The 27,977-nt window shown below is 35.2% G+C and overlaps 1 protein-coding gene and 1 pseudogene across 4 annotated transcripts in view; one reads left to right on the top strand and one right to left on the bottom strand.

Moving 5' to 3' along the window:
* Positions 1-7,286: 7,286 nt before the first annotated feature.
* LOC306870299 (gamma-glutamyl hydrolase-like) lies at positions 7,287-10,422 on the top strand (annotated as a pseudogene). Its single transcript has 8 exons — positions 7,287-7,297; positions 7,737-7,787; positions 7,864-7,948; positions 8,279-8,417; positions 8,685-8,791; positions 9,815-9,903; positions 10,025-10,140; positions 10,296-10,422. The product of its transcript is annotated as a gamma-glutamyl hydrolase-like (transcript).
* The window catches only part of LOC306875534 (aspartyl/asparaginyl beta-hydroxylase-like), a 32,801-nt gene continuing 14,994 nt past the window's right edge, over positions 10,171-27,977 (bottom strand). For 2 of the 3 annotated variants that reach the window (XM_079426180.1, XM_079426179.1), the window contains 14 exons: positions 20,584-20,640; positions 16,001-16,036; positions 15,688-15,900; positions 14,732-14,817; positions 14,505-14,591; positions 14,229-14,379; positions 13,963-14,099; positions 13,779-13,877; positions 13,587-13,676; positions 13,354-13,491; positions 12,555-12,690; positions 12,138-12,229; positions 11,863-11,996; positions 10,171-11,588 (listed from right to left, as the gene is read on the bottom strand). In XM_079426180.1, the coding sequence (XP_079282306.1) occupies positions 11,438-11,588; positions 11,863-11,996; positions 12,138-12,229; positions 12,555-12,690; positions 13,354-13,491; positions 13,587-13,676; positions 13,779-13,877; positions 13,963-14,099; positions 14,229-14,379; positions 14,505-14,591; positions 14,732-14,817; positions 15,688-15,900; positions 16,001-16,036; positions 20,584-20,640 (1,607 nt within the window). In that variant the 3' untranslated portion in view covers positions 10,171-11,437. Of the gene's footprint in view, positions 11,589-11,862; positions 11,997-12,137; positions 12,230-12,554; positions 12,691-13,353; positions 13,492-13,586; positions 13,677-13,778; positions 13,878-13,962; positions 14,100-14,228; positions 14,380-14,504; positions 14,592-14,731; positions 14,818-15,687; positions 15,901-16,000; positions 16,037-20,583; positions 20,641-23,489; positions 26,838-27,977 lie in introns of those variants that run through there. The other variant, XM_079426178.1, reaches the window with a different exon arrangement.

Here is a 27,977-nt window from a genome sequence, read left to right as displayed (position 1 = left end):
CCAAAAGATTAGCACAAAGTATAGGAATTCTACCACTGAATGGTTTTAGGAGAGGGAGATACACTCTAAAAAATAAAGGTGCCTCAAAAGGTTCTTCAAGCAATGCCATAGAATAACCATTTTTGGTTCCACAAAGAACCATCCAATCAAAGGTTCTTCAAAGAACCATCTCTTCCTTACCTTTTTATAATCTGAAGAACCTTCTTTCACCACAAATAACCTTTTGTGAAACAGAAAGGTTCTTCAGATGTTAAAAGTTTTTTATGGAACCATTTAGACAAAAAGGTTCTTCTATGGCATCGTGAAGCACTTATATTTTTAAGAGTGTATACTGTATGTTTGGAAATATTGAATATTTGACTTATATTAGTGCTATACTTTAATTATGGAAGTATTGGTCTGAGTGTTACTATAGGATTATGAGACTGCATTGAAATATCCCAAGAAAACACTGGTCTCTATCATTCTTAAATGGAAGAAGTCTGAAACAATCAGGACTCTTCCTAGAACTGAGCAATTGTGGAGAAGGACCTTGGTGAGAGAGGTGAGCAAGAACCTGATGGTCACTCTCAGAGTGGACAAGGAAGAAACCTGCTTATGGCTATCACCAGTTGGAAGCCTTTCCTCAGTGGAAGACCCATGGAGTCCTGTTTGGAATTTGCAAAACACTCTTAGTCTGTGAGAAACTAGATTCTCTGGTATATTGAACCTCATTCACTCTGCACAGACAGACGGCATCAAATAAGTTGGCCGTTGCATTTAGAATTTTATGAGTAATAGCTGTCATGTTCACACTGCCCCAACAGACACCAACAAACACTGACTGAACATGTTCAGTAGGGTGATAACAAACTCTAACCAATGGCAACAGAAGGGTAACACACTGGTTCAACAAAACCCAACAAATGTGTTTGTTGGCGTTTGTCTGTGCGGTGTGAATTGGCCTTAAGAGTCATATGTAGAGGAAACAAGGCATCACTCATCTTCTGCATACACTATCCTAATGTTGTCACTTTAAAAAACCTAACACTGAGCACTCAGGACCTCAGGTTTGGTCAAAGGTTCACCTTCCAACAGGACTATGACATTAATTACATCAGTATGCAAGAGCGGCTACGAGAGTCCTATGGCCCAACAAGAACAAGCAACAGTTGAAAATGAAACAATAGGTAACAGAGCAAATATTAGGATATAAAGCACTATTTTTTCCAACACTGCTTAACAGGGTCAGCATTTCAGCAGGAGGCCGCATTTCTTACCTTGCTTAAGGTTCTAAGCATGTCATAAATGTGAGGGGATAATAGTGAAATATACAGATTGTAAAGTGTCAGATGCATATTGCACATAAAACTGTATAGCCGTAAACATTTGCATTAACAAGATATATGAGAGACCATAGCAAACATATTTTTGCATTCCTCTTTGCTTCAACTGTAAACATATCTACTTTTGCATTTCCACTACTTTTCTAAACAGGAAAAATAGAGATAAATGTTACAGCAGCAACAGGGGAATATGGTGTGCAGTCACTCACTCAGCTGTATTAGGGGAAAAAAACACAACACACACGCACACACACACACAAAGATGTATGTCAGTGGTTGGTAACAGGCGGCCCGCGGGCCAAAAGTGGCCCGCCAGCAATAATATCTGGCCCGCGCCCATAGCCAGATAATTTTGATAGCGGCTGGTTCTGAAATAGATCTGTCATGACAGCAACAGTTACTCATGTGAGTGGAGCGGTGTGATTTTGAATATACACCGCTCCTTCACGAGTACAATTCATGCCAACAGCCCGTAATGTATCTGCATATTTAGCAAGAATTCACATGTTAAACATATTTAACTAGCTAGGTAGAAAAGGATAACTCAAATCAGAAAGAAAGTGAAGGCTATGATGACTGCAGTGGACATGAGCCAGAAGTTATATTTCTCAAGGAATTTATTTGTTCCTTCTGAATATTTTCAGCTGACTTTGTTTTTCTCAGAATTGCGTGATATAAACTCGCAATTGTGAGTTAAAAAGAAGAATTAAGAAAAAAATGGAATTCAGGATAAAATGGTCAAGTGAAGTAAATAGTAAAGCCTTCTATGATTTTATTAGAGAGATGGGATCATAGACTAGAACAGGCATCCTCAAATCTGGCCCACTCCTGCAAAGTTTAGCTCTAACCCTAATCAAACACACCCGAGCATGCTAATCAGAGTCTTCAAGATCATTAGAAAATCACAGGTAGGTGAGTTTGATCAGGGTTGGAGCTAAACTCTGCAGCAAACTGGCCCTCCAGGGAAATATTTGAGGAACCCTGGACTAGAATATAAAACTCTGTTCCACACTCTGGAACCTATTTGCACCTATTTACGTTGGTTAATGTTAATGGTTCAGCCACCATTAAAAACCAAGAAGAAGAAGATTGATACCTTTTTTATTTGTATTATTGAATACTTGAAAAAGAACAATAACAATTGTCAACATTGTTAACTCACAATAACATAAGAATCCAGGGTCTCTCAGTCCAAAGGAAGCACCAAGTCTCTCAGCAAAGCCACCGTTCTCATTGCTTTTCAATTCTTAGAGAACTCAATTGAATCAAAATACATTTTCAGTTCAATTTTGAATCTTAAAAAAAGAGGTTTGCTTTTAATTATGAATATGATATTTAGCTAACAGGAAAATAAGGAAAGTATCATTTCTTTTTTCACATTCATGAAAGCCAAAAATGACTAGTAAACTCAAAATTAGGATTAACATAACATTTGATAAAGTCAAGAATATCACACCAAAATGATGTTGTGTAAGAGCAATTCCAGAATAAATGTAAAGAAGTTTCATTGTTTTCTAAACCGAAAGAACAGTTGGTATTAATATCATTCTTAAGTCTTTTAAGAGAGCACTTATCCGGGTAAATTCTATGAATCAACTTAAATGCAATTTCTCTCATTTTGTTAGTAATTAAATATTTGTGAAGTAATGACCAAACTTTCTTCCAAGGAATATCACTTAAACCATTCCAATAAGAGATTACATAAGGCACAGAAATAGACTCCATCTGAAACAAAACTCTTATTTTCTTATTGATTTTTTACTTGGATGACGAGAGGCACTGTTTTCCAACAAATGTTTTACAAAGAGCCACTGAGTGACATGAGACTGGAAAAGAAAGACCTCTAAAAAGCATGAGAACCCCATGTGGCACTGCATCAGCAACAATTACAAACTCTTTCGGACTAACGGGAATTCCACGCTTAGCTAAAAACTATACAGTAATTACTGATTGAACCATTTTGATTGAAAAGTTGAGACACAAAAATAATTCCATTTTCAAACCAATTTTCCAAAAAAAGAGATTTGTGTTTATACAGTAGATTCTTTACCAGATTAGATATGAGTGAGGTGTAAAATTGTGTTTAAAAATGAGGGACCACGCTAATAACATCTGCCTATGAAAAAGAGATAATTTGACAGGGATTTTCATGATGTTATAGTTACAGATTAATAAGAAATTGAAACCACCTAGTTTGGAAAAAACAACATTAGGGATCAGATTCCATATAGATGAGGGCTTATTGATATAGTTTTCTATCCAATTTATTCTAAAGGTGTTGTTTAAAGTGGTGAAATCAAGAAAGTTTAAACCCCCTTTCTCAATGGTGTTCATAAGTACAGATTTTCTAATAAAATGAGTTTTATTCTTCCAAACAAAGTTGAGAAGCATTGTATCAATTTTTTTAAGAATGGCAGTGTCAACATTCAAAGAGAGAGCAGCATGTATTAACCTTGACAAACCTTCAGCTTTGGCTAGTACGATTCTGCCCTTCAATGAGAGATCATCACGTTGGAGCCACATATTCAGTTTTTTTCTGAGTACTCTCAATTAATGGATTAAAATTTAAGGAGCATCTTTCTAATTCATTTTTTGTTATAATAACACATAAATAAGATATTTGACCTTTGATCTTAATATTAAACAATTCTGACAAATTACATTCTTTGATGGACATCAGTTCACACTTTGAGAGGTTCAAGAACAGGCCTGATGCTTTGGAGAATTGCTGGATATACTTTAATGCTAAAGGAACTTGATTAGCATCTTGCAAAAAAAGAGTGGTATCATCAGCCAGCTGACTGATGAGTATCTGTTTGACAGCAATAGAGATACCATGAAGACCACTATTAGAAATATAAGAAGTGAATATCTGGGAAAATTGTAAAAATAAATAAGGGGTAAATGGACTAATGCCTAATACCACGTGACAAGTAAAATCTAGGAGAAGTACCATATTTTAATTTAATTGTGCTACTACAGTTGTAATATAGAGTTTTTACCGCCTTACAAAAATATTCACCAAAAACTAATTTTTCCACTGATTTAAATATAAATTTATGTTCAACTGAATCAAAATCTTTATAAAAACCCAGGAAAAGAATAAAAATATTATGTTCCAGCAAATCTCTATAATGCAATGTCTAAAACTAATTTATTCATTTTATGTTGGTCTCTCATAAATCCTGACTGAGTCTCATCTATAACAGTATCCAAACAATCTTTCTAAAAAAACAAGTCTTTTAGCAAATATTATGGCAAAAAGTTTATAGTCATTGTTAAGGAATGTGATGGGTCGCCTGTTGTCTAAATTGGTAAGATCTTTCTTAGGTTTAGGAATTAAAGTTATGATACCTTGCATCAATGTAGGAGATAAAGCCTCTTTTTCAATATTTTCTCTAAAAACTTGAGTTAAAAAGGGAGTAAGTTCATCAGCAAATAATTTGTACAGCTCAGCTGTAAGTCCATCACACCCTGGGGACTTATTGTTTTTCAAACTATTAATTGCTCTTTGTACTTCCTCAGGAGTAACAATGCTATCACAAAAAAAAACTATCACTTTCAGATATAACCTTAACATAATTAACCGAGTCTAGAAACGAGGACGTTGTCTGCTCTGAATACCTTGAACTATAAAGATTCTTATAAAAACTGGCACTGTAGTTTGCTATTTCCTTTGGATCTTTAACAATTTTGCCATCAACACAAAGTTGTTCAATTGTTGAGAAAAAATATGTGGAATTGAGTTCTCCCTCTTCAAGCCATTTTTTCCTGGATTTTATATAAGCACCCCTAGCCTTTGATAAGTACAATTCATCCAATTTCATTAGCAAATGTGCAATTTCAGATTTTTCCTCTAGAGACATGCAATCAAATTTATTAAACTGAGATCATTTCATGATTGGGTTGTCTTCAAGAACCCTTCTTTTTTTGGCTAAAAGTGTTCCAACTTTTCTTAAATAAACACCTGTCTCAAACTTAAAAAGCTTCCAATTGGTACCAAAAGAATTTTGAATTGTGGCTGCTTTCCAATAGCTAGCAATTCATTCTTTAATTCTATCCTTTACATCTGGTAATTCTAACAGTGAACTGTTAAATTTCCACAAAGAAGCTCTGCATTGGCCTGCTACATAATCTGCCATTAAAGGGGTATTAATAAAGATAATTTTGTGGTCGGTCAACGGGATACATTGAATGCCGACATTCAGATCAAAATTTGACCTACATTTTGATATGAGCCAATAATCAATACGAGATTGTCTTGAACCACTTTTATTGGCCCAAGTAAACTCTAAATTGTTAGGGAATCTCTCTCTCCAAATGTCCACCAATTCAAATTGGTCTAGGTCTAATAATGCAGGACAAGAACAAGTGGTCCTTTTTGGAGGATATCTGTCCAAAGAATTATTAAATGACACATTAGTCTCCTCCTAGAATGAAAAATGCATTAGGACATTTATTAGACCAATATGTAAGCTTCTCATCTAATTTGTTTAAAAAAAGTTAATTATCCAAAGAATTATTGTACCCATATATATTTCCGAGAATTACAGTTTGTTGGTTAAGTGAAATTACTAATAAATGAAAATGACTTAAGCTATCCGATTCTGACCCTAATATATCCCCAGCAAATTTGTTTCTCAAAATGCTTACACCAGCTGAGTGTCCGGTGCCATGTGAAATCCAAATATCGTTACCCCACTGAGATTTCCACCATTTGTAATCGTCAATAGTCGAATGATATTCCTGAAGAAAACAGAAATCAGATTTATATATATATTTTAGAGATTTTTATATAAAAGCTAATCATTTAGAAGAAACAGTTGCTTGTTGAATAAGCATTGCCAACATGTTAAGTGTTGACTACGTCTGTAGCAGTCACTCTTTTACCCTCAATCACAACAAATGCAGCGTGAAAGCCAGCTCTCTTTCCTTCCCGTCTCACCCTCGTCGGCCACAGGAGAGATCTTGCATCCTTGTCTTTCTGCGAAAGATCCTCGAAGTTCTTGATCTTCTTTTCCCTGAGAAGGACGGACGTTTTGGCATCTCTCCAAACTTTCCTGCTGGGACCGTGACGAAAATAAGACAATTATGCAACGAGAGGATCTTTCCGCAGCAGAAATAGGTCCCAGCCATATGAGCAATGTCAACTCCACGGGGCAGATCTTCAGCGATGCTCGGGGAGACCTGGCTGAAGAGGCCGATGATCATTTGCTTTACGTTCTCTCCTGCTTTCTCCGGAATACCAGCGACGCGAAGATCCCATCTTCTCTTGTACGCATCCAGAATCCAGATCATTATACTTATCACGAAGTTCGACGTTGTCTTTCTCCAATCTTACAATTTTCTTTCTCCAATCTTATGATTTTCTTTTCCAGTTCCTCAGTTTTATCATTCAAATGCTTCACCTGTTCATGACCGTGGAATTCGAGGGAGCTGATTGTGTTTAATAGAGTTTGAGTTTTCAAGTACCGTTTTTTCAAGTACCATTTGGCGCAAAGTTCATTTGTGAATGGCCTCCATTCTCTGCATGAATCTCATTAGCATGGCATCACTGACGGAACTCGGTTTTACTTTTTTTTTTCGCAGGGTTCAGTTCAGGTGTATCGGGTAAAAGCGTGAACTCAGCCTGTCCAACAACTGCATCCAATTCAGCGTTTATAGTTCTCCTTGCATAGCTGTGCATAGCAAGGAGAGTTTCTTCTTTATCCTCCATATTCGCAAATCAGCTTATAGCAGCACGTGGATTAATGTTGTTAGCGACTAGGCAAAAGCGTCTTCAGTAAAACGCAAATAGTAAAAAAAAATGCAAAGGAAAAAAAAGATAATTAAAGGAGGCTACTTAACTCATAATATAAACTGTATCTTTCCAGTTAGTTCTGAACATGAACTGTTTTTTAAAAAAAAAAACCGGGATCTGAGCAAAGTTTTTAAGAGCTCCAGCAAACCTGTCTTGCTACGATGACATCTTGGTGTTGTTTCTCCTTGTCCAGTTGCACCAAACATTGAGTTCGCAGTGGCTTACTAGCGGACTGCATATACTGCGCAGTATTTACTGCATACCGCCTACAATTTTGTGAAAGTGGAACTCGAAGCAACATGGAATGTGAAACATAACTGTCATTCATAAATAGTACTTTTTTTGTACGTAACATTTATTGCAATAGTATTGTTATGATACAACAGTTTATTGTAGTTGGGAAATATCATTCATATAAGAAAATGTACTACAACTTGTCTTAAAAGTTTATAAACAAGGTTACATAGCTCTGATTTGATCAAATAATGAATGAATAAAGCAGCATACAGAGCCCTCTGCTCTCTATCCACCTTATTTTAACACGGAAGTAAGCCTTTTTCTGTGAATGTGCATAAAATTGCAACTTGTTTTAAAAAAAAAAATGTCTTTAGGATAAACAAGTCTGATGATGAGTACAGAAGGGTCTTCAAATCCATAAATGGGTAAGCAAAGTTTTTTTTAGATAATTATAGAAGTGATTACAATAAGGGATTTGTGACACCTTTTCTCCCTCTTTAGAGTCCTTTTTCCTGGAGGTGGAGTCAGTTTAGAATCACCTGGCTATTCCAAAGCAGCTGGCATTTTCTACAGACTTGCTCTTGAGGATTGTGTACAAATGGTCCATTTGGTACAAATATTCAGCAGAACAATGTATCCAAAGTACATTTTTTAAACATTAAGCAGCACTTGAGCAGCATTGATAGTAAGGTAAAATAGGACCAAGTTAAAATTGTAGAAATTGTGAAATAAAGTACAATTTTAACTGGAGCTGCAGAGGTCAGACTTTGGGTTTATAGTCAAATTTGTGATTTGTGTTTATGAGCTATAAAAGAGGGATTGCAAAACTTAAAAAAACTCATGAAGATATACAATACAATATGTTGGTGTAATTTAATTTTCCTGCCAATTTAAAGATATGTTTGTGTATTAACAGGCCAATTCAAATGGTGATTATTTCCCTGTATGGGGAACCTGTTTAGGATTTGAACTTCTCTCATTGCTAACAAGTGGGAAATTGCTGTTGTCCCACACCAACACTAGTGGTATTGCCTTGCCACTGAACTTCACAGATGGTAAAGCCACGTTTTATACAATTTAACTGTACAATTTAACATATTTACATAATGGTTAATGCAAGTACCATTGTCTGCCTACTTCCAGTCATGAATTTCACAAAAATGGACTCTTAGCTTGGTACTCTGTGATATAACATGTAATTATCATGGTGCCACTGCAGTGCAGTTTGTATAAGTTTCTCAAATAGGTGAAAATATTTTAAGAACAAGTGTCATAGTCATCATAGATGTATAAATATTTTTAATTTATCCAATGCTGTTTAGATGTTAGAGACAGTAGACTGTTCAAAGACTTCCCTGAAGACCTTATGAAATCACTGGAAACAGAACCACTCACAGAGAACTCTCATCAGTGGAGTCTTACTACAGAGGTAGAGTAGCAAATATTACTATCACCATTCAGGTAGACTATTTCTTGAAACCAATTGTTGGTTTCATTACTACTGTGTTACTACTAGATGCTTAGTAGTAACAGTGTAAAATAGCGATAGCAGCTATCGCTATTTACACAGTGCAAATAGCCGCTGCCTTTTTAAAAAATTGCCATCGGCTATTTACACTGTTAAAATAGCAAGATTTTCTGCTATTTATACTACTTACTGCAAATAGTGGCAATTATCTGCACCTCAGTATTGTAGGACATTATAATACATGTACGCACTAATAACGTATTGAGTGTAAATGATAATTTTAATTCAAATTATTAAATGGATGCCACTTTATTGGGTCAATAAAGCCCTCACTACACCTACACTAACCCTGCCCGATACTTTATTTTCAACTTTTTATTTCCTTAATTTTTATTGAAAATAAATGCCTTTCCGACGCGATATGAGATTTGAAAAGAAAAAAAAAAGTTGGGTAAAATGTGGGTTCGGACTCGGGTCGACCACGTCAAAAACCCCACACCTTACCATCTACGCCACTGAAACTGATATATAACAAGTGTCTTTTTTCAGTATTGACTGTCCCAATAGAGTTGGTGGGCGGAGTTAGTGTAAATAGCCTCTGCCAACAAGGCGGGCTATTTGCATTTAGTGTAAATAGACACTCCGTAAAAATAAATCTCTTGATTTCTGCTTTATAATAAAATGTATAAACTAGTGATTAAATTAATGTTTTTAAAATTAAAATGATTAACAAGTTACGTTTTTATTAAACTTTTAATTTAATATTGTGTGCTTTACTGGTAACCAGTTGTACACAACAGGAAAAGAATACACCTTCATATCTTAGAAAACAGTGTCTAATACATTTGATTGTTTGGAATGTATTCACTGAATTTAGTAATAGTTCATCACTTTACAGTATCACCAGACATTATTTAGAATGCAGTATACACGCCAACGCACATCATCATGTAAAATGAGGCATTTTCAAACATTTAAATCTAGAACTTTACCAAAAGTGAGACTGAAAAAGTTCTACAAAGTTTTGAGTACCAACACAGATGGACAAAATGAGTTTGTGTTCACAATGGAAGGTGAGTGATGATAATCAGATGGCTTGATAGAGTACAGACAGACTGTAGAATATATAAGAATATAGACTGTGCTTTTTGCCTCTTTTCTATTGAGCAATATTGTTTTTATGCATACCCACAGCATATGATTTCGCTATCTAGAGAAAAATGCTTTTGAGTGGACCCAGCCCTATATTCCCCACACGCCTTCAGCCATTAAGACCACATTCTACATGGCTTACTTTTTTGTGAATGAAGGTATGGTTAATAATACTACTACTACTGAGCAACATACAATGTGTTTTTATTAGCTCTTAATCAAATTTGATTCCTTTAATGCAATGAATTTACAAATTAAGAAGTTAGACATTCACAGAGTAACCTTTCTCCTCTTTATTTTGTTGATTTTACAGCGAGGAAAGTTTTCACAGCTTTCCTAGTACAGAGGAAGAGGAAAAAGCTTTGATCTATAACTACAAACCTGAATACACTGGACCTCAAAGTGCATTTGAACATTTTTTTTTTTTTTGGATTAGATGAATTCTTTAAATGTACTGAAGTCTTTATTAGTGTTTTTTTCTTTTTAATTATTATTATTTAATTTCCAGTTTGGGACTTCACGTACACATGACATTAAAAGGAAATAAACTGAATTATAATTGAGATAAATTATTATTATTATTGTTCTTTTCAGACATATCAAAATTGAATACTTCACAAACAATACAAAGAACAAACATTTCCGCATGATGAAATTGTGTAAACAAACATGTAGAATTTGTAGTGTTAATAAAATGTGTGCTTGCAGTGAATCTGAAGAAAACATATCACATTTCACAAAAAAACAAAAGTCATATTTCTTTTGTTTGATGACCTGGACTTGTCCTTTACAGGTCTCCCAAGTACACATGACCTTAATAGAATAGTTTCCAAGGTTGGAAAAGGCACAACGTGATTTTTCATGGCTGTGCACTCATCTCTTATAGCTAGCACCCAGTGCAATGTTCAATCATATTTGTATAAAAAGTGACTGAGGTCTCCTTTTTTTCAGAAAGAAAGAGCAAATGCAACTCATTCTCATATTCTGATCTCTTCATTGGTCCCATAATATGCATCTCATTGTACTGTTATTTTACTAAAGGTAACCCTTCAATCTAACCTAAGATATAAATCTCAAAATGTATGTTTTAATCCTTATTGTATCTTTAATTTTACTGTTTACTGTTGAGCCCTAAAAACATGCTTCTGAAACATTACAAATCGTATTCGTACCAGAATTAAGATATAGAATATTAGTGAACTGTCTTTTTAAAACCCTTGACCTTCTAAATCCATCCTTTATGTTTTACAAAAATCACACTTATATTATTTACAACTATCAGTATGATTGTTTTCCATAAGACTTATACATTCACATTGCCTTGTAATCAGTACTCACAGGACAGCACAATAGATATTTGTGATTTATGAAATCTGTGATTGGCTAAGGACAGTAAATCTGTCACTCCGATTGGCGGTTGACCTCCTTTTCAAAACTCTATATTGTGATATAAGTCTATATTGGTGACAGAGTCTGCCTCTGTAATTGTGTGAGTTCTGGATGCCAGACATCCACAATGAAGATGAGTCTGTAGCTTTCTGCTTCCTGCCAGACTTCATGCTCAAACGAGTCGTCAAATATTAACACTTTTCCTTCTTCCCACTCCCTGAAAGACAATCAACATTCACTGAATACATTTTTAAATAATAATAGCCATACCACACATTATTTCCAAAAAATAAATAAATAAATAAATAAATAAAAATAAACCAACTAGCCAAGGTTACATTTGATGCTTGTCAAGTGTTCATTTAAAACCCTGTAACCAACTAGTTGGAGTGGAAATGGAGCGGTCAATAGTGAAACATTTGAAAAGCTTTGTAGTTACTGCAGTTTTAAATCAATGTGTGTAAACTTGTGTTTCTAATGATTTAACTGACCTGGTTTGGTTTGTACAACGAATCCTGCATCCCTTAGAAGGGATGACGAGGCCTAGATGCATTCGTAAACGACAGTTGGTGGGACCAGTGTGAGGCCATACATGAGTACCAGCTTGCATTACTGAAAATTTTATCTAAAAGAGGAAGATTTAAATGAATAGGCAACAGTTAACAAACAGAAATACGCATTGTAAAAAGTAGACATGATGAAGTCAAATTAAAAGTACAGCTAGGTAAGCGTCGCGTATAACTGTAATTGATTTCTGGTGACTGACCTGGCCTCTTTTGCAGCCAGTGGTCTCTGGGTAACGTTCCAGCAAACCACAGGTTTTAGGGACATAGCGACACGAAGAATCAACCTTTTGACCTGAGAAAGAGTAAAACTTGCATACACATTGTGTTTTCCCCAAAAGTGCCCAGTATTATATATATAAAAAAACAAAAAAAACAGTAACATCACCCAAGAATCTAGCAAATTCAAAGAAATCCACACTAGGTTGCTAAATGAAGTAACTCTGTTTTAACTTGTAGCTGAAAAACCATGTGGATTACATGTACAATTATTTTCCCTATTATTGTCCCTACATAGGACAAGCTGTTGGGAAACGGGTGGATGGATTTATATCAAGTGCAATTATATAAGGAATTTGTTGGTAAATGTAATTATATTATACATTAATTATATATTTTACCCTGCTGCCACAGTGTAAACTGGCCCCACTTTCCGGTCTCTCTCAGATTTTCATCTTCGGGCAAGAACTGCCCACTGTTGCTGTCTAACACTGACAGTGCTTCATTTCTAATGGTCAACCAGTTACGTTCCAACATCTGTAAAGACATATGAACACAATGAAAGCAAAGCAGAGAGACAAGCATACAAAGAGCACTTCCTTCACTGTTAAAGTGATTAATAATTATAGGGGCAGTTGTGCCTAATGGTTAGGGAGTCAGACTAGTAACCCGAAGGTTGCAGGTTCGATTTTCAATACCGGCAGGAAATGTAGGTGGGGACAGCGCTCTCTTTCACGCTCAAGAAGCATGCCAAACACTGTGTAATGGATCTCCATTGGGGATTTCAGGAGAAGATGCTGTTTATGTGAATTTAATCAGTGTTTATCAATATGAATATGTTTTTGGCTTAATTTAATACGAAATAGTGATTATACACTACTAGTCAAAAGCTTTTTTTAAAGAAGTCTCTTCTGCTCACCAAGCCTGCTTTTAATTGATACAAAGTACAGCAAAAAGCAGTACATTAACAATAAATTAGATTTTTTTTTTTACTATTTAAAATAACTGTTTTCTTTTTTAATATATTTTAAAATGTAATTTATTCCTGTGATTTCAAAGCAAAATCATTACTTTAGTCACATGATCCTTCAGAAATCATTCTAATATTCTGATCTGCTGCACAAAAAACATTTATTATTATTATTGCAAACAGCTGAATAGATTTTTTCAGGCTTCTTTGGTGAGCAGAAGATAATTTACCTTGACTAAAGCTATATATCCAGTCTCTTCAGCCATCCACCAGGGTTGAGCACGAAGCCCTGGGACATTATACAGAGATCTCTGCCATACAGAGGCAAAGTGACCTCGCCGATGTCCAGCCTCATACCAGTCATAGGCCTAAACATGCAAAAAAACCAAAAAAAAAAACACCAAATTCACTTTTTGTCTCTGTAAACTTCCTTTTAATAATCTTACTCTTACTTTCATCTTACTCTCTTGTCTCCTGTTCTCTGTAAAGCATCCCCGAGATGAAAGTAAAACCTTCCGTCATCAGTTCCTGGCTCTCCAGACTCCAAACCCTCCTAAGCGCACACAGACATGGAGAAAATATTTAATTACTTGTGTGTGTGTGTGTGTGAGTGGAAGTATATGCTGTACATTTCTGTTCATAAAATCAGAATTACCCTGAGGTACGGTATGCTCTCTGCAATCTTGTTTTCGGATTTAAGTATGAACCCATAATGCACTTTAGCAAATCCATCATGTGGGGCACGAGCTAAAACCTGAAGAGGAATTTCAAAAAGGGGGACAATTAGTAATCCACGTCACATTGCTAAACATAAAAACAACATAATAGCGATGTTTTACCTCCTCATATATTTGTTTTGCACCCTTGTTGTCACCCAGAAGCAGATGTGCCACTCCCAAGTCATTTTTTAACCTGATGTCTTCAGGGAAAATCTGAACTAGCTTCTCCAAAGTAGCCAAAGATCCCTTTGTACGACCTGAACGGGAACATGACAAAGGATCATATTTTGACAATGTTCTCATATTGTTTTGGACAACAAACAATTGTTATTTTACAACAGTCAATGAGAAGTCACCATAATTCTATAGCTACATTACTTGTATACCTAAGAACTGTTGTCTGTCTGCACGTCTCTTTAATGTGGCTTTGATGAGGTCAGGTGGTACATCTGGGAGCTCGGCTACTTCTCTGTATGAGTTCACTGCCTTCAGCAGCATCTCATTACTGCGCATTTTCTCTGCCAAATCATCTTCTGCCTGGACACATATCACACTTCTCAGAAAAAAACTCATTTGTTAAGGATTGTCTACAGATGCAAAATAATGAGAGTGACCATTATGTGATGTAAACAGTAATGTTAACTTTAATGATTATGTGTTACCTGGGCTTTGCCATATCGGCATCTCGGACTTTGTGGGAATTTCTGGACAAGAGCTTCAAAGGCATGGAGAGATTCCTCAATTTTCCCCTGATAAAAAAAAAAAAAAAAGACGACTTCCTCTTCTTTTTTTGTTTATAATTTTGAAAAATACTATTTGCCAAATTTTACATAAATCATTTTATTCTTCCAGTAACATAAAAACTATTCTTTACAGTATAGAATCTTACCTTCTTGCGTAATTTCTCTGCAGCGTTGATCTCAGATTTGATTGTTTTGTCAAATTTATTAAGAAGTTTTGGTTTCTTCTCTTTGGCTGTAAAAGAATTCACCACAGCATTAGTCTTACAGTAACTTAGAAGAACTTAATGAATTAAAGAAGTGCATAATATCTATTAGTAGAGTGTTTTTCACAACAAGTATCTTTTATGTATTTTAGGGGTGTAACGGTACACAAATATGATGGTTTGGTACGTACCTCGGTTTTAACGTCGCAATTCGGTATGATTTCAGTACAGCAGGGGGAAAAACTTTTTTAAATAAACAGTGGTTTACTGAAGTTGTTCTTTCTTTAAGAAAAGTTTAACTATAACAATGTATTTAGTGATAAAAAAAATCTACCTCAGCTTATGCTTAAAACTATAGGGAGCCCTTTTACATTATAAGGTTACATTAGGCCTAACAAGTTAACCCAAACTTAAATTTAATTAATATTTATTTTTAAACTGATGATCAACACTCAACTTTAAAAAAAAATTGTATGCAAAAATAATAATTGCACATAATGCAGTTTTTAAATTAACATAAATAATATTTATATTTGTTAAAATATTTGTTCGAGTCAGTGTTTGTGTTTATACAGTGATCTGTCATGCCACATCAAAGACTGTCAAAACGGCATTTATTATTTGAAATTCCTGAAAAAAATAAAAATGAATTCTGCATTCGTTCGGTACACATGCGTACCGAACCGAAAGAGCCGTACCTAAACGGTTTGGTACGAATACGTGTACCGTTAAGCAGACCAATTTAAATAATAAAAAAAATTAAATAAATAAAAAAATTAAACAGAGACAAAAATAGGTTGATTTCCCCCGAAAAGTGTGCTGACTGTGGTTGTGTGGTACTATCAGAACATTGTTCTGTTTGTTTAAACAGAACAACATTACAAGCAAGCTCAACATACCTTCTTTTTCTTCTTTGGATTCTACTGAGGGTTCATCTGTGAATTCTGTTGTCTCAGTAATTGATTCAGGTGTGGAGACTGATGTAGGCACAGGTTGAGCTGCAGGTGGCAACTCTGGTGAAATTTCGTTTGCAGGTCTTGATTCCTCTGTTGTGAACTCTAATGAAGGTTCAGCATCGGATGTAGACCCACGTGAAGAGTGTGATGTGGATTCTTTACAGGACACATATAGTGTACTTTAACATAAATATAATACAAAAAGTGCACATTACATAAACCATACATAAGTATTTTAGTAAAATATTTATCTTACCTTTGTTTTCACCAGGTAGATATTCTGCATGTAATTCTGAAATGGCACAATTGACAACAAAATTAAAAGAAAGAAAAATTATTTTGTAAAATACTGCATTATATTCATGTACATTTATATACTCAGGAACCTTAAGGGACTGAAACAAAATGAAAACTAATTTCTGTCTTCATTTTAAGTTTTATTTCAGTATTTTCCATCCTATTTGATTTGTCAAAGATAAATAGGAATTAAATAGTCTTATTTACATTAACCTACTTTTTCAAACTCAACCTAGGCTGTTTGTTTCAGTCACACAAATTTAGGAATAGTGAGGTACTTACAAAAAAGGTTATCAGAAGAATTATTATTTGTGAAGATATGGGCCGCCCAGGGGTCTAACAGCAACATATACTGTATATTTTTTTTTAAAAATCAACCATTTCTACCAAAGGAAACAGCAGGGGCCTCTCATTTATAAAATGTTGTGCAGAACCCATCCTAAATGTGATCTTACGATCATTTCTCGAATGTGTACATGTGATTCATAGAATGAACGTACGCACAGAAAACGCACATACGCCTCTCTTTCAGATGTGAAATCTATGAATTGCAAATGATCTTGAACTTCTGCACAACAATGGATTCAGCTTTCTGCCTTGTAAACGACTCCTAATTAAAGTCATTAACATATAAAAGATCACCAGTCATCATCCAAATTCCTTAATTTAGAACAGCTAGCTGCAGTACTCCGACAAAAAAAAAAAAGTGTGCATGTCTACTCAGACCCTGACGTGACGCTATGCACTTTTCCATGTCAAAGGCAGTTTTCTACAAATGGATTTAAGCGTACACACTCTAAGATCAAATCTGTGCGTATGCACACTTTATAAATGAGGCCCCAGAGTTGAAGGCCATAATCAGAATCAGAATTAACTTTATTGCCAGGTATGTTTGCACATACGAGGAATTTGTTTTAGTGACAGTAGCTCCACAGTGCGACAGAATGACAGCACAGGACAGAGATAATAAAAAAATAATGTACAAAAATGCAAAATGGACAATATGCAAAATAGCACAAACACAATATACAAAATAGACAATACTAATATCGTCAGAAAATTAGAAATCCTTTAAGGTCTCAGATTAAAATTGGTGCAAATGGTTCAATAGATTGGCTTTAGTTAAAAAATACATATAAATCATTAATTTATTGTTAACTGCAACATATTTACAAATATAATCTGTGATCATAAAGGCTTTAGGTCATTAAATAGTACTTAAATTTTTAGATAACCTAAGGGTTCTCAACTCTGGCCCGAAGGTCCACTTTCCTGCAGATTTTTGATACATACTTGATCAACCTGACCTGCCTGTGACTTTCTAGTAAGGTTACAGGTTTATTTGGTTAAGGTTGAAGCTAAACTCTGAAGGATCAGGGACCTCAAGGCCCAATTGTGAGAACCTCTGTCCTAAAAATGTATTTGTCTAGTTTCTAGACATGACTAAATGTAGTTTCTGGGACTCGAACGTGGGACACAAAGCACAACGGCACGCTGCTCATGAGGCTATTGGCGCCAACACAGCCTGTCTGCCTTTTAGAATTATTTCTCCTAGGTTATGGGCCAAATATCAAACTGTAGATTTTATGTGACAGAAAAATGTATAAAAAAAAAAAAGTTTGGCAGAGGCCGTTTACACTAACTCCACCCACCAATGTGTAATTGGGCTAGTCAATACTACAAAAGATGGGTGTCATACGTAAGCTCTAATGGCATAGATGGTAAAGCGTGTACTGTAGTCTTTTGACGCGATTGACCAGGGTTCAAATTTGCCTTTTGCCGAACTTTTTTTCCTCCCTTTTCAAATCTCATCACATCAGAAAGGCATTTATTTCCATTAAAAATAAAGGAAATAATAATAAAAAAAGTTGAAAATAAAGTATCAGGTAGGTTTAGTGTAAGTGTAGGGAGGGCTTTATTGTCCCAATACTGTGGCATTCATTTAATAATTTGAATTAAAATGATATTTTCAATGTTATTATTGCATACTGTTTTATAATGTAAGTACAATACTGAGGTGCAGATTATTGCCACTATTTCCAGTAACTAGTATAAATAGCAGAAAATCTTGCTATTTTAACATAGCAATCCATCACTATTTGCACTTTGTGTAAATAGCATCTCTTGCTAAGAAATAATGCTATTTTCCCTAGTATATAATTGCCATTTACACTTAGTGCAAAATAATGTTATTTTCATCACAAGATGTCAAAAATGATCTGAGGCTGTATCTCTGGAAAGTACTTTGGCAGACTGACATGAAATTTAATATTTGAGAGAGTAAAATCTTCCCCTAACAACGTCGCATCAATTTCTTTACCAAAATTATTTTCAGTTGACATTTCTTCCATTAGTGTGCCTGAACCCTGTTTTTGCAGTTTTGTCTTGGTTTTTTTTCATTTTCTGTCATAAAAGTGAATGGACATCAGAGATGTCTTACAGACCCAAAACTTGGATGGTTCCAAATATGCACTTCAACTGAGGCGCACAGACACCATATGTCAAATAAACAGATGGCACTATAATAAGGCATAATGCACCATTACTCTGGCATGAACGGAGAGAAGCAGAGCTTACCAAGTATTCTAAGGATGTTACAGGCGCTACAACTTAAGTTCCACCATACTGTGAATATGAAAATTGGCATTCATCTTCTTTTGAGGACATCCTAACATATCCTCTAATATGACTGCAGCAGCCAATCAAAATTCAGTGGCTAGTGTGGTCAACTCTGTATGGTCTACTCTTACAAAAATTGACAATTGTACACTGTGTAAAAATGACAAGGACATATCTAGTTTTTGTTTATCTATGCAATTAATCCGCCATTTAAATTTTCAAAACCTACTTTTTCTAATCGTTTACAGTGGTTCTCAAAGTGTGTTCCGTGAGCTTCCTCTAGTGGTATGCAGAGGAATCTCTGAATTAAATATAAATTAGGCCGCCAAAGGTCCACCAAAGCGTTCCCCCCCATCGGACGATGTCTACAGTGAAACATCGTGATGGACGGTGACATCAGGGGGACGATGTCTACAGCAGGGGTGTGCCCGAAGTGTGAATCCATATGCAGAAAGACACGGAAAATAAATAACGTGTTCTGCGGAGCCACTAAAGGGACATTAGCTGCTAGCTAGCGGTTTCCCCTTACATTACAGCACATGAAAGTTACTTACAACACTTACTCAGAGTAAGGAGAGATGACTGATGGGACAATGGCGAATGATTTGCAGATACTGAACACCACTGACAAATATCTAATCTTGTAAAATGTGTGGTAAGTACTGCGGATCCGTAGTATAGAGTCCGTGTGATCGCGAATCTCGAAAGTGAAAGTGAAATGAGAGTGTGCATTCGAATTAGTAGCGCATTAGTAGCAGCTCCCTAATGCCCGCAATTTATATATAATTACCCAACGATTTAATTGCAAGAGAAAGTATTGAAATATATATATTTTTTATCCTCCCAATTCGTAGCCTATTTCCCTTTAGGGGTTCTGTAGTACACTTAATTTCCTTTCCAAACATGGATGCAGCGGATTGCAGAAGAGCTGGTGGGGGGGGGGGGGGGGGGGGGGGGGGGGGGGGATCACGATGTCGGCTCAACATCGTGATATTAGAGTACCATAATATTGTTATGAAAAATAATGCTTGGAGAAACATTTCATTCGCGATGCATCTGCCATATTACTTCAGCGGATATTCCATATCATAGCAACTACAGCATCTCAACTGAAGAACAAAAACAAAAATACGCTGCCCCTTTTAAGCACTCACACCTGGGCATTTTCAGCTGGCTTTGGTGGACACATGGCATGACTGTAGTTACTTGCAGCTACACATACAGCCTGTGTTTTAATTATTAAATAAAATTATAAAATTAAGTTAAATAAAAACTACTGTATTTAAAGATAAAATGAAAATGAATTGTAGCTACTTAAGTTAAATAAAAACTAAAGTTACCGTACTTAAAAGGTAAGTACGATACATTTTCATTTAATCTTTAAGTACAGTTTTTTAACAATGAAGTACAGTTTTTATTTAACTTTTAGGTACAATATATTTTAATTTAATAATTAAGTTTTTTATTTACCTGGAAGTAAGCACGGTGCAGTGTTAATGTTCAAACTGTGTATTTAAAATGTTTTAATTGGCTGACAATAATAAATATTCTTATTAGGAATAAAACTGATTTTATTTTATTTTTAACTGTGCATAGTGCTATACTGTATTTTAATGTTGGTCATAATGGTGGTACTTGGTGTAAAAAGTTTGAGAACCACTGGTTTAGCAGATCTGACATTAATTCTGAGGAAACATGCATGGTTTCTTGAATTTCAGATAAATTAGAAATTCTAGATTACTAACAGTAAAACAATGTGCTATTTTTAATTGTTTGCTTGTGTCCTGTGTGAACGAGTTCTGATCCTCAACTGGTGTTCTATTGTTTGGAAAATACTGGCATTGCCGGTATTTTGAGGCTTGGGCAGCACCATGGAACCCTAGTCTGTCATGGCATGAAGAATTGCTTCTATCATTTACTTACCTTTTTCTCCTAAGGGGTTCTTGAGTGATGCCACCATAACAGGCTTCTCAGTCAGACCTGTATGAATGTCGAGTAAAATCAGACACATTCCCAGCAAGAGAAAAAAAAAAAAAAACTTCTATCAAGGACAAAAGTTATTTCTGCAATGGAATTCTACTAAATGTACCATAAAAAATGTTCAAGTATTGCTATCATACAGCATTACTTCATATAAAAAGTCTATTCATCTTGGGTTGTTAAGAATACAAATAAACTCATCTTATCAAAGCACACAAATGAGTAAACCTAACCATGTATTAATCAGACAAAGTATAATTTAAATAAGGGAGAAAAAGGGTATATATTTGAGGCAGTTACCCGGATACATTTTTTTAGAACATTTAACCACACACTTCAGTTTCAATGAACATACTCGATAAACCATGTCAATGAATATATTAGCAAACAAAAATGACTTCACTCAGTACTTTGTCTTTTAAATACACACGTCTTTTGTCTTTTTCCCTGAATCCATTCATTCTGCAACATTATCAAAGCATAGCTGTTTGTTGAAACAGACACGTAACCTGACTAGATTGAGTAATGCCAGATGGGAAAATTGCTTAGCAGGTTTATTTATGTTCAGAAATCTATCTAGAAACATTCTTTTTGTCTGTTTGGTAGCACAAGTGGTAAAGAAATAACACACTTCAACTTCAACACACTAACAACATTCTACGATATCATTATTGTTACATGATTAACAATTAAACCTTAAAATGTTTCACACAAAAATAAATGGTTATCCATCAAAGAACTGATAAGTTCAAGGTCTTACTATACTGAACAAAATAAACCCAAATGTGAACACATTAATAAAAACTATCAGTAAAAAACAAAAGACAACTGCTGAAGAAGTATATAAGCAAATGTTAAAAACTTGATCCTCATTTTAGCTGCATAGCCTCACTTCTGAACTTAAGTAGTGTATCTTCCCTCATTAGCTCTTTCACTGGCTCAGAAAAAGCAGAACTGATGCTTGCTCAGTCATAATCTGATATTTTTAGCATTTCAGACTTTGTTCACACGGCATTCAAGTATAATTTGTTTTTCAAATATGACCATTTAGGACCAACTGTCTGCACTGCCATTTTGCAAGTAATCAAATTAAATTGGATCAATTTGTTCAGTGTATCTAAACTGAATGTCATAGTAATTAAGTGCTAGCAAGAGACTTTCTTCAAGAAGTGAGAACAGTTGTCAGTGTGAATAGAGATGATAAAAACAAACAAACAAACATCTCACAGTGGTGCTCAACTTAACACAAATGAAACTAAAGTGTTTTACACATTCATGAACACAATGTTTAAAACCACTCAGTCATATGCTCATTTGAGAAAAAATTAAATTAAAATTATATATATATATATATATATATATATATATATATATATATATATATATATATATATATATATATATATATATATATATACACACACACACACATGTATACAGCTACAATCACTGTCAGAGTTCACTATATGAACAAAATCAGACACATCTTTACACATGTGTCGTGACATACGCCATGTCGCAAATGAAAAACAAACTATGAAAAATTATATTTCAGATTCAACTGCAATTTCAAAACCTCAAATTATTACTGTATTTCAAGTCACTAAATGTATTCGAGTTAGCAGCACCTTAACAAAACCCTTTTTTTTTTTTTAAATGCGATCATGTCAGAGGCTCCCAAGTCAAGTTTACACCTGGCATTAATGTGTTTTATATTCATTTTGTATCTGGACATTATTTATCTTGACTGCATTTATGCCTTCATTCCAGTCACCAGTGTGATAAGATAAACATAAATAAAGACCACGAAATTGTAAAGTACTACAAGAGAGGTTGTATTAACTGAAACACATAAAAAGATGGATAATTCAAAATGTGTTGACATTTTAACAGCTAAAAAAAACAACAAGAATCTGGTTTCCCTTCTTTCAAATGTTTCTACAATATAGGATGTTATTAAGAATCAGACAGTATTTGATAGTGTTTGATTATCTCTGAACCAGATGAACGTGGCAACTTTTTTTTTCTTTTTAACACCTTGGTTGTACGTATTGCGACAGTTCAGACAGCGTAATGCTCTGTTACATATAATAACGTACCACTACACTACAGGGGGGTACATTACACTCTACCTTAAACCTAACAGACAGTGTTAACAAAAGTATATGTGAGATAAAACACTTGTCCTTTTTAGACTTGCACTCTATTCATTTACTGCTTGTTTTCTTTTATAAAAAAATAAAATAAAATAAAAAACCTAACCCTTGCTTTTCTAATCTTGTTGTATCTTTCCGTTTTCTTTTTATTTATTATACAATTAACAAAAGCAAAAAAGGCCTCTAACACTAGCTTGCTCTATTCTTTTTCCATTCTGTTTTTTTTTATTATATACATAAAAAAAAACTTGCTGTGTACTGCGTTAAGCTAAGTGAGACTTATGGCACTTGCATATCATTGCTCTTTTGTTGATTTTGATTGCTTCCATTGTCCTCATTTGTAAGTCGATTTGGATAAAAGCGTCTGCTAAATGACTAAATGTAAATGTTGAAGCAACCATGGCTTTTTAGCTTGCATCTAGTCTTTGCAAGTCTTTGAGCTTTTCTATTGGATGTCTTGACTCACGTTTCATGGGACTCATGCTCCACACTGCAAGAGCAATGGTGAGCTACTGAGCAAGTTTACTACATCAGCAAAACCATGCATATTGAGCTGATTATGTGATGCAAACATGACAATTGATTTGTTTACATATCAAAACCAAGCGTTTTTGTGGTCGTAAGTAGTGGTCAAATTAGAGGCCAATATGTAACTCTCTTGGCATTTTTGTTTTTGTTAGTTTTTTTAGCTTGTTTGGCTGATAAGTTTTGGAAGCAGGTCTTAATGAGTTTACCGTCTTAACAGCTCTTATCTAGTAATTATATTAAAGTTATTTACGTTATTATAGTATAGTTCGCCACCAGCCACCTTGTTCTCTAAGATACTGGCATTGGCCATCAAAGAATCCTTATCGAATTGTGTAAAGAACCACTTGAAAATTCCCCTGTAATCATGTGTGTAAAAAGAAATGAAAAAAAATGTTCTTGGTGTTTTACTGCCATTACCGTTCATTTCAGCTGAATTGAACTGTATAGTATTTTAATTTATTTTTTGAAGATCATGATTGGGTTGTTTTTTTCCTTTACTGAAGATGTCTGCAAGATCATTGTACTTTATGAGAATGAGTGGGCATCTGGGACTCACTGCTTTTTATACTGGTTAGGAAAACATACAAGGAAAATGAATATGCATTTACACGTTCATTAAAAGGGGTCAAAAGTCTACCCTAAACCAGACCACTACCAAACTTTTGTGGTTTGAGAGATCTTGGGTGCATTAACTTCACCTGGATTTGAATTGTGATTTGATCCTCAAAAACAGATTAATGCCATGTGTAAAGTAGCCCTGAATAGTGTACAGTCAAGATATCCTTAAAAAAAGTAGTTAGCAACAGTGCAAGCTACAAACAAAAAGCTGCTAACTACATTGACGCTAAGAGTATAAACTTTATAAATATAAAACTTTCAATTGATATTTAATTCCGCAACTAGTGCAGAGTTTTTATCTGGCATTAAAACAGAGTATAATGCATATTAATAAATATTCACAGAGTAAAATGATTAAAACACACTAATTTATATAACTCACTATTTTTTTTATTTAGTCTGGACTCCTGTGCAGGCTAAATCACTTATTGCTGAGGTGTTCGACTTGGTTTCCTTGAGTCCCCCAAGACTGCACATTTTGAATGTGTCCCATTTCAGATCTTGGTGTCTACTAATGAGGTGATGACGTGAATCAGGGGGGTTTGATTAAGGAGAAATGTAAAATGTGAATGGTTGGAGAGGGCTCCAGGAACAGGGTTGAAAACCACTGGCTTGTTGGATCTAAGAAACCGTGTTTATTTACATGAAACATTGAGTCTGACTGAGTCAAACCTCCCAACACATCGAGTTGACCGTTGGGTTATTACCTCCTTCACTCAGCTGCATGGGACCAACAGCAATGTAGAGTTTTGTTTTACTACACCACTAGTTAAAAAAGTAGCTTGCTAGCATTTTGAACAGCTGTCACTGTCACTAAAACAAAGTTAGTTAACGCTACTTTTAGTTGTTTACTAGCACTGTTCCTAGTAAACGCCTTTAGGAGTTTTTATTTCCAATCATATCTCACAGTTATGGCAGTTTACTATTATTTCTTGGTATTTTTTTTCGAAGATTTAAGTAAACCACGAGTAGATATTTTCTCGTTTCTGGTATTTTTTTCATCTGCAAATTCTTTTTCATTTCCTGATTTATCAACTTTTTGTCCATGAGCTTTTTTATTTAATTTAGCCTCTTTTTCTAGTTTGTAATTGTTGACATTTTCTTTTTCCTCCTTTACATCTTTCTCTGTTTGCCTCTTTGGTGCACTCTCTTTTGCTTTAAGCCCTTCTGTCTCGGATTTCTCTTTCTCCAGTCTTTGTTTTTCTGCCTTTTCTTTAGCCAGTCTTTCCTCTTTTGCCTTTTCTTTCTCAAGCCTTTCTTTTTCTATTTTTTCTTTAGCGAGTCTCTCTTTCTCTGCCTTTTCTTTGGCCAGTCTTTCTTTTTCTGATTTCTCTTTTTCCAGTCTTTCTTTTTCTTTAGCGAGTCTCTCTTTTTCTGCCTTTTCATTGGCCAGTCTTTCTTTCTCTGCTTTCTCTTTCTCAAGTCTTTGCTTTTCTGCTTTCTCTTTCTCCAGTCTTGCTTTTTCCGCTTTTTCTTTAGCCAGTCTTTCTTTCTCTGCTTTCTCTTTCTCTACTTTTTCTTTAGCCAGTCTTTCTTTCTCTGCTTTTTCTTTAGCCAGTCTTTCTTTCTCTGCTTTTTCTTTGGCCAGTCTTTCTTTCTCTGCTTTTTCTTTAGCCAGTCTTTCTTTCTCTGCTTTTTCTTTGGCCAGTCTTTCTTTCTCTGCTTTTTCTTTAGCCAGTCTTTCTTTCTCTGCTTTTTCTTTCTCAAGTCTTTGCTTTTCTGCTCTCTCTTTCTCCAGTCTTTCTTTCTCTGCTTTTTCTTTAGCCAGTCTTTCTTTCTCTGCTTTCTCTTTCTCTGCTTTTTCTTTAGCCAGTCTTTCTTTCTCTGCTTTCTCTTTCTCTACTTTTTCTTTAGCCAGTCTTTCTTTCTCTGCTTTCTCTTTAGCCAGTCTTTCTTTCTCTGCTTTTTCTTTAGCCAGTCTTTCTTTCTCTGCTTTTTCTTTAGCCAGTCTTTCTTTCTCTGCTTTTTCTTTAGCCAGTCTTTCTTTCTCTGCTTTTTCTTTCTCAAGTCTTTGCTTTTCTGCTCTCTCTTTCTCCAGTCTTTCTTTCTCTGCTTTTTCTTTAGCCAGTCTTTCTTTCTCTGCTTTCTCTTTCTCTGCTTTTTCTTTAGCCAGTCTTTCTTTCTCTGCTTTTTCTTTAGCCAGTCTTTCTTTCTCTGCTTTTTCTTTGGCCAGTCTTTCTTTCTCTGCTTTCTCTTTCTCCAGTCTTTCTTTCTCTGCTTTTTCTTTAGCCAGTCTTTCTTTCTCTGCTTTTTCTTTAGCCAGTCTTTCTTTTTCCGCCTTTTCTTTAGGAAGTCTCTCTTTTTCAGTTTTTTCTTTAGACAGTCTTTCTTTTTCTGCTTTTTCTTTAGAGAGTCTTTCTTTTCCTGCTTTCTCTTTCCCCAGTCTTTCTTTCTCTGCTTTTTCTTTAGCCAGTCTTTCTTTCTCTGCTTTCTCTTTCTCCAGTCTTTCTTTTTCTGCTTTCTCTTTCTCCAATTTTTCTTTTTCTGACTTTTCTTTGGCCAGTCTTTCTTTCTCCAGTTTTTCTTTAGTGAGTCTTTCTTTTTCTGCTTTTTCTTTAGCCAGTCTTTCAATTTCTGCTTTCTCGTTCTCCATCTTTTCTTTTTCTGCGGCTAGTTTTTCTTGTTCCACTCTTTTTCTCTCTGCTTTCTCCTTGGCTAGTTTCTCCTCTTGTTCTCTTTGTATTCGTTCCTCTTGAAGCTTAGCTTCTGCCTCTTCTTTGACTTTTTTGGCAGCAAGAGCAGCTTGTCTCTCCTCTTCCTCTTCAGCCAAAACACTACGGACCTCAGCAAGGGCTAGTTTGGCAATCTTTTTGGTTTCAATCTTCTCATGAATAATTTGTAGCTGCTCCTTCAGAGCTGCTTTCAGCTTTCGCCCAATATCCCTGGTGGGATGTTCTGAGAATGAGTGGGACAAAGATTCACATCTCAGAAGGCTCTTCATTCCCATGTCCCATGCAAACACACATATTATGTGATTGAGCTCTCTTAAGTGTGTGAATAACTGTCTTGTATGTGAATGTTTTACTGTTTATAATTCACGAGAAAGGAAAATCCACATTCAGTTCTTTCATTTATAATTAGGATTTCTTTTTGATGATGTTCAGTTTTTGTCAATTTTACAGCTTTAGTGTTTTACTGATTAAGTGATAGCTTGAAATACAAAGACTCAAAATAAATTTTTTTGCAACTTACACTATATTGCAAAAAGCATTGGGTCACCCCCTTCTATTGAACAGGTTTGACTACTTTAGTAATTTCCATGAGTACAATGTTTAATGTTTAAGCATATAGTGATATTCTAGGGAATTGCGTGCTTCTAATTTTAGAGCAACAGTTTGGACAGGACCCTTTTCTATTATAACTTGACAATGCCTCTGTGTATAAGGCAAGGTTCAAAAAGAAATTATTGATTGAGTCGGTGTGGAACAACTTGACTGGTCTGCATAAAGCCAAGTCCTAATCCCAGCTGAACTCCTCTGGTGTGACTTTAAATGCAGACCTTGAGCTAGGGGTGTGCGATATGACGATTTTTGATCGTGGACGATAAAAATGTCTCCACGATCTGCTTTTGAAGAAATATCGTAGTATCGTGCTACAGCACACATTATGTCAAATACAGTTCTGGTCTCCGTCTCTATATACTGTACAACACTACATACAGCAGCAGAGTTACTCTGACAGGACACTGCACTTATTTGCGATCGCAAAAGTACATTATTTGCACACAAGCCTTGCTGGTTAAATGTTTCATTCGCGCGCTGGTCTGACTTGCGCTTTTTCTGAGTGCATACACCTGAAGCACGCGCACTAAAAAGCCTGTCTAACAGCGCCTGATTACTTAACTAACTTATCTTTTGCGCAAATACTGTCAAAACACACAAGGTTTACATACAGACTCGGTTGGTTATCTCTAAAATGAAAGTAAATAGTTAAGAGAGAAACGGATGCGTTCCTGTATATTAGATGCGTGCAGGTCTTAAAGAGACAGGACACTAAACATGCTGTCGACTGTCATTAAAGGGATAGTTCACCCTA

Source organism: Barbus barbus, assembly GCF_936440315.1.
Source record: "Barbus barbus genome assembly, chromosome: 1".
Taxonomy (NCBI): Eukaryota; Metazoa; Chordata; class Actinopteri; order Cypriniformes; family Cyprinidae; genus Barbus; species Barbus barbus.
The sequence above is the reverse complement of the archived record's forward strand: the minus strand, read 5'-3'. Positions and strand labels throughout refer to the sequence as shown.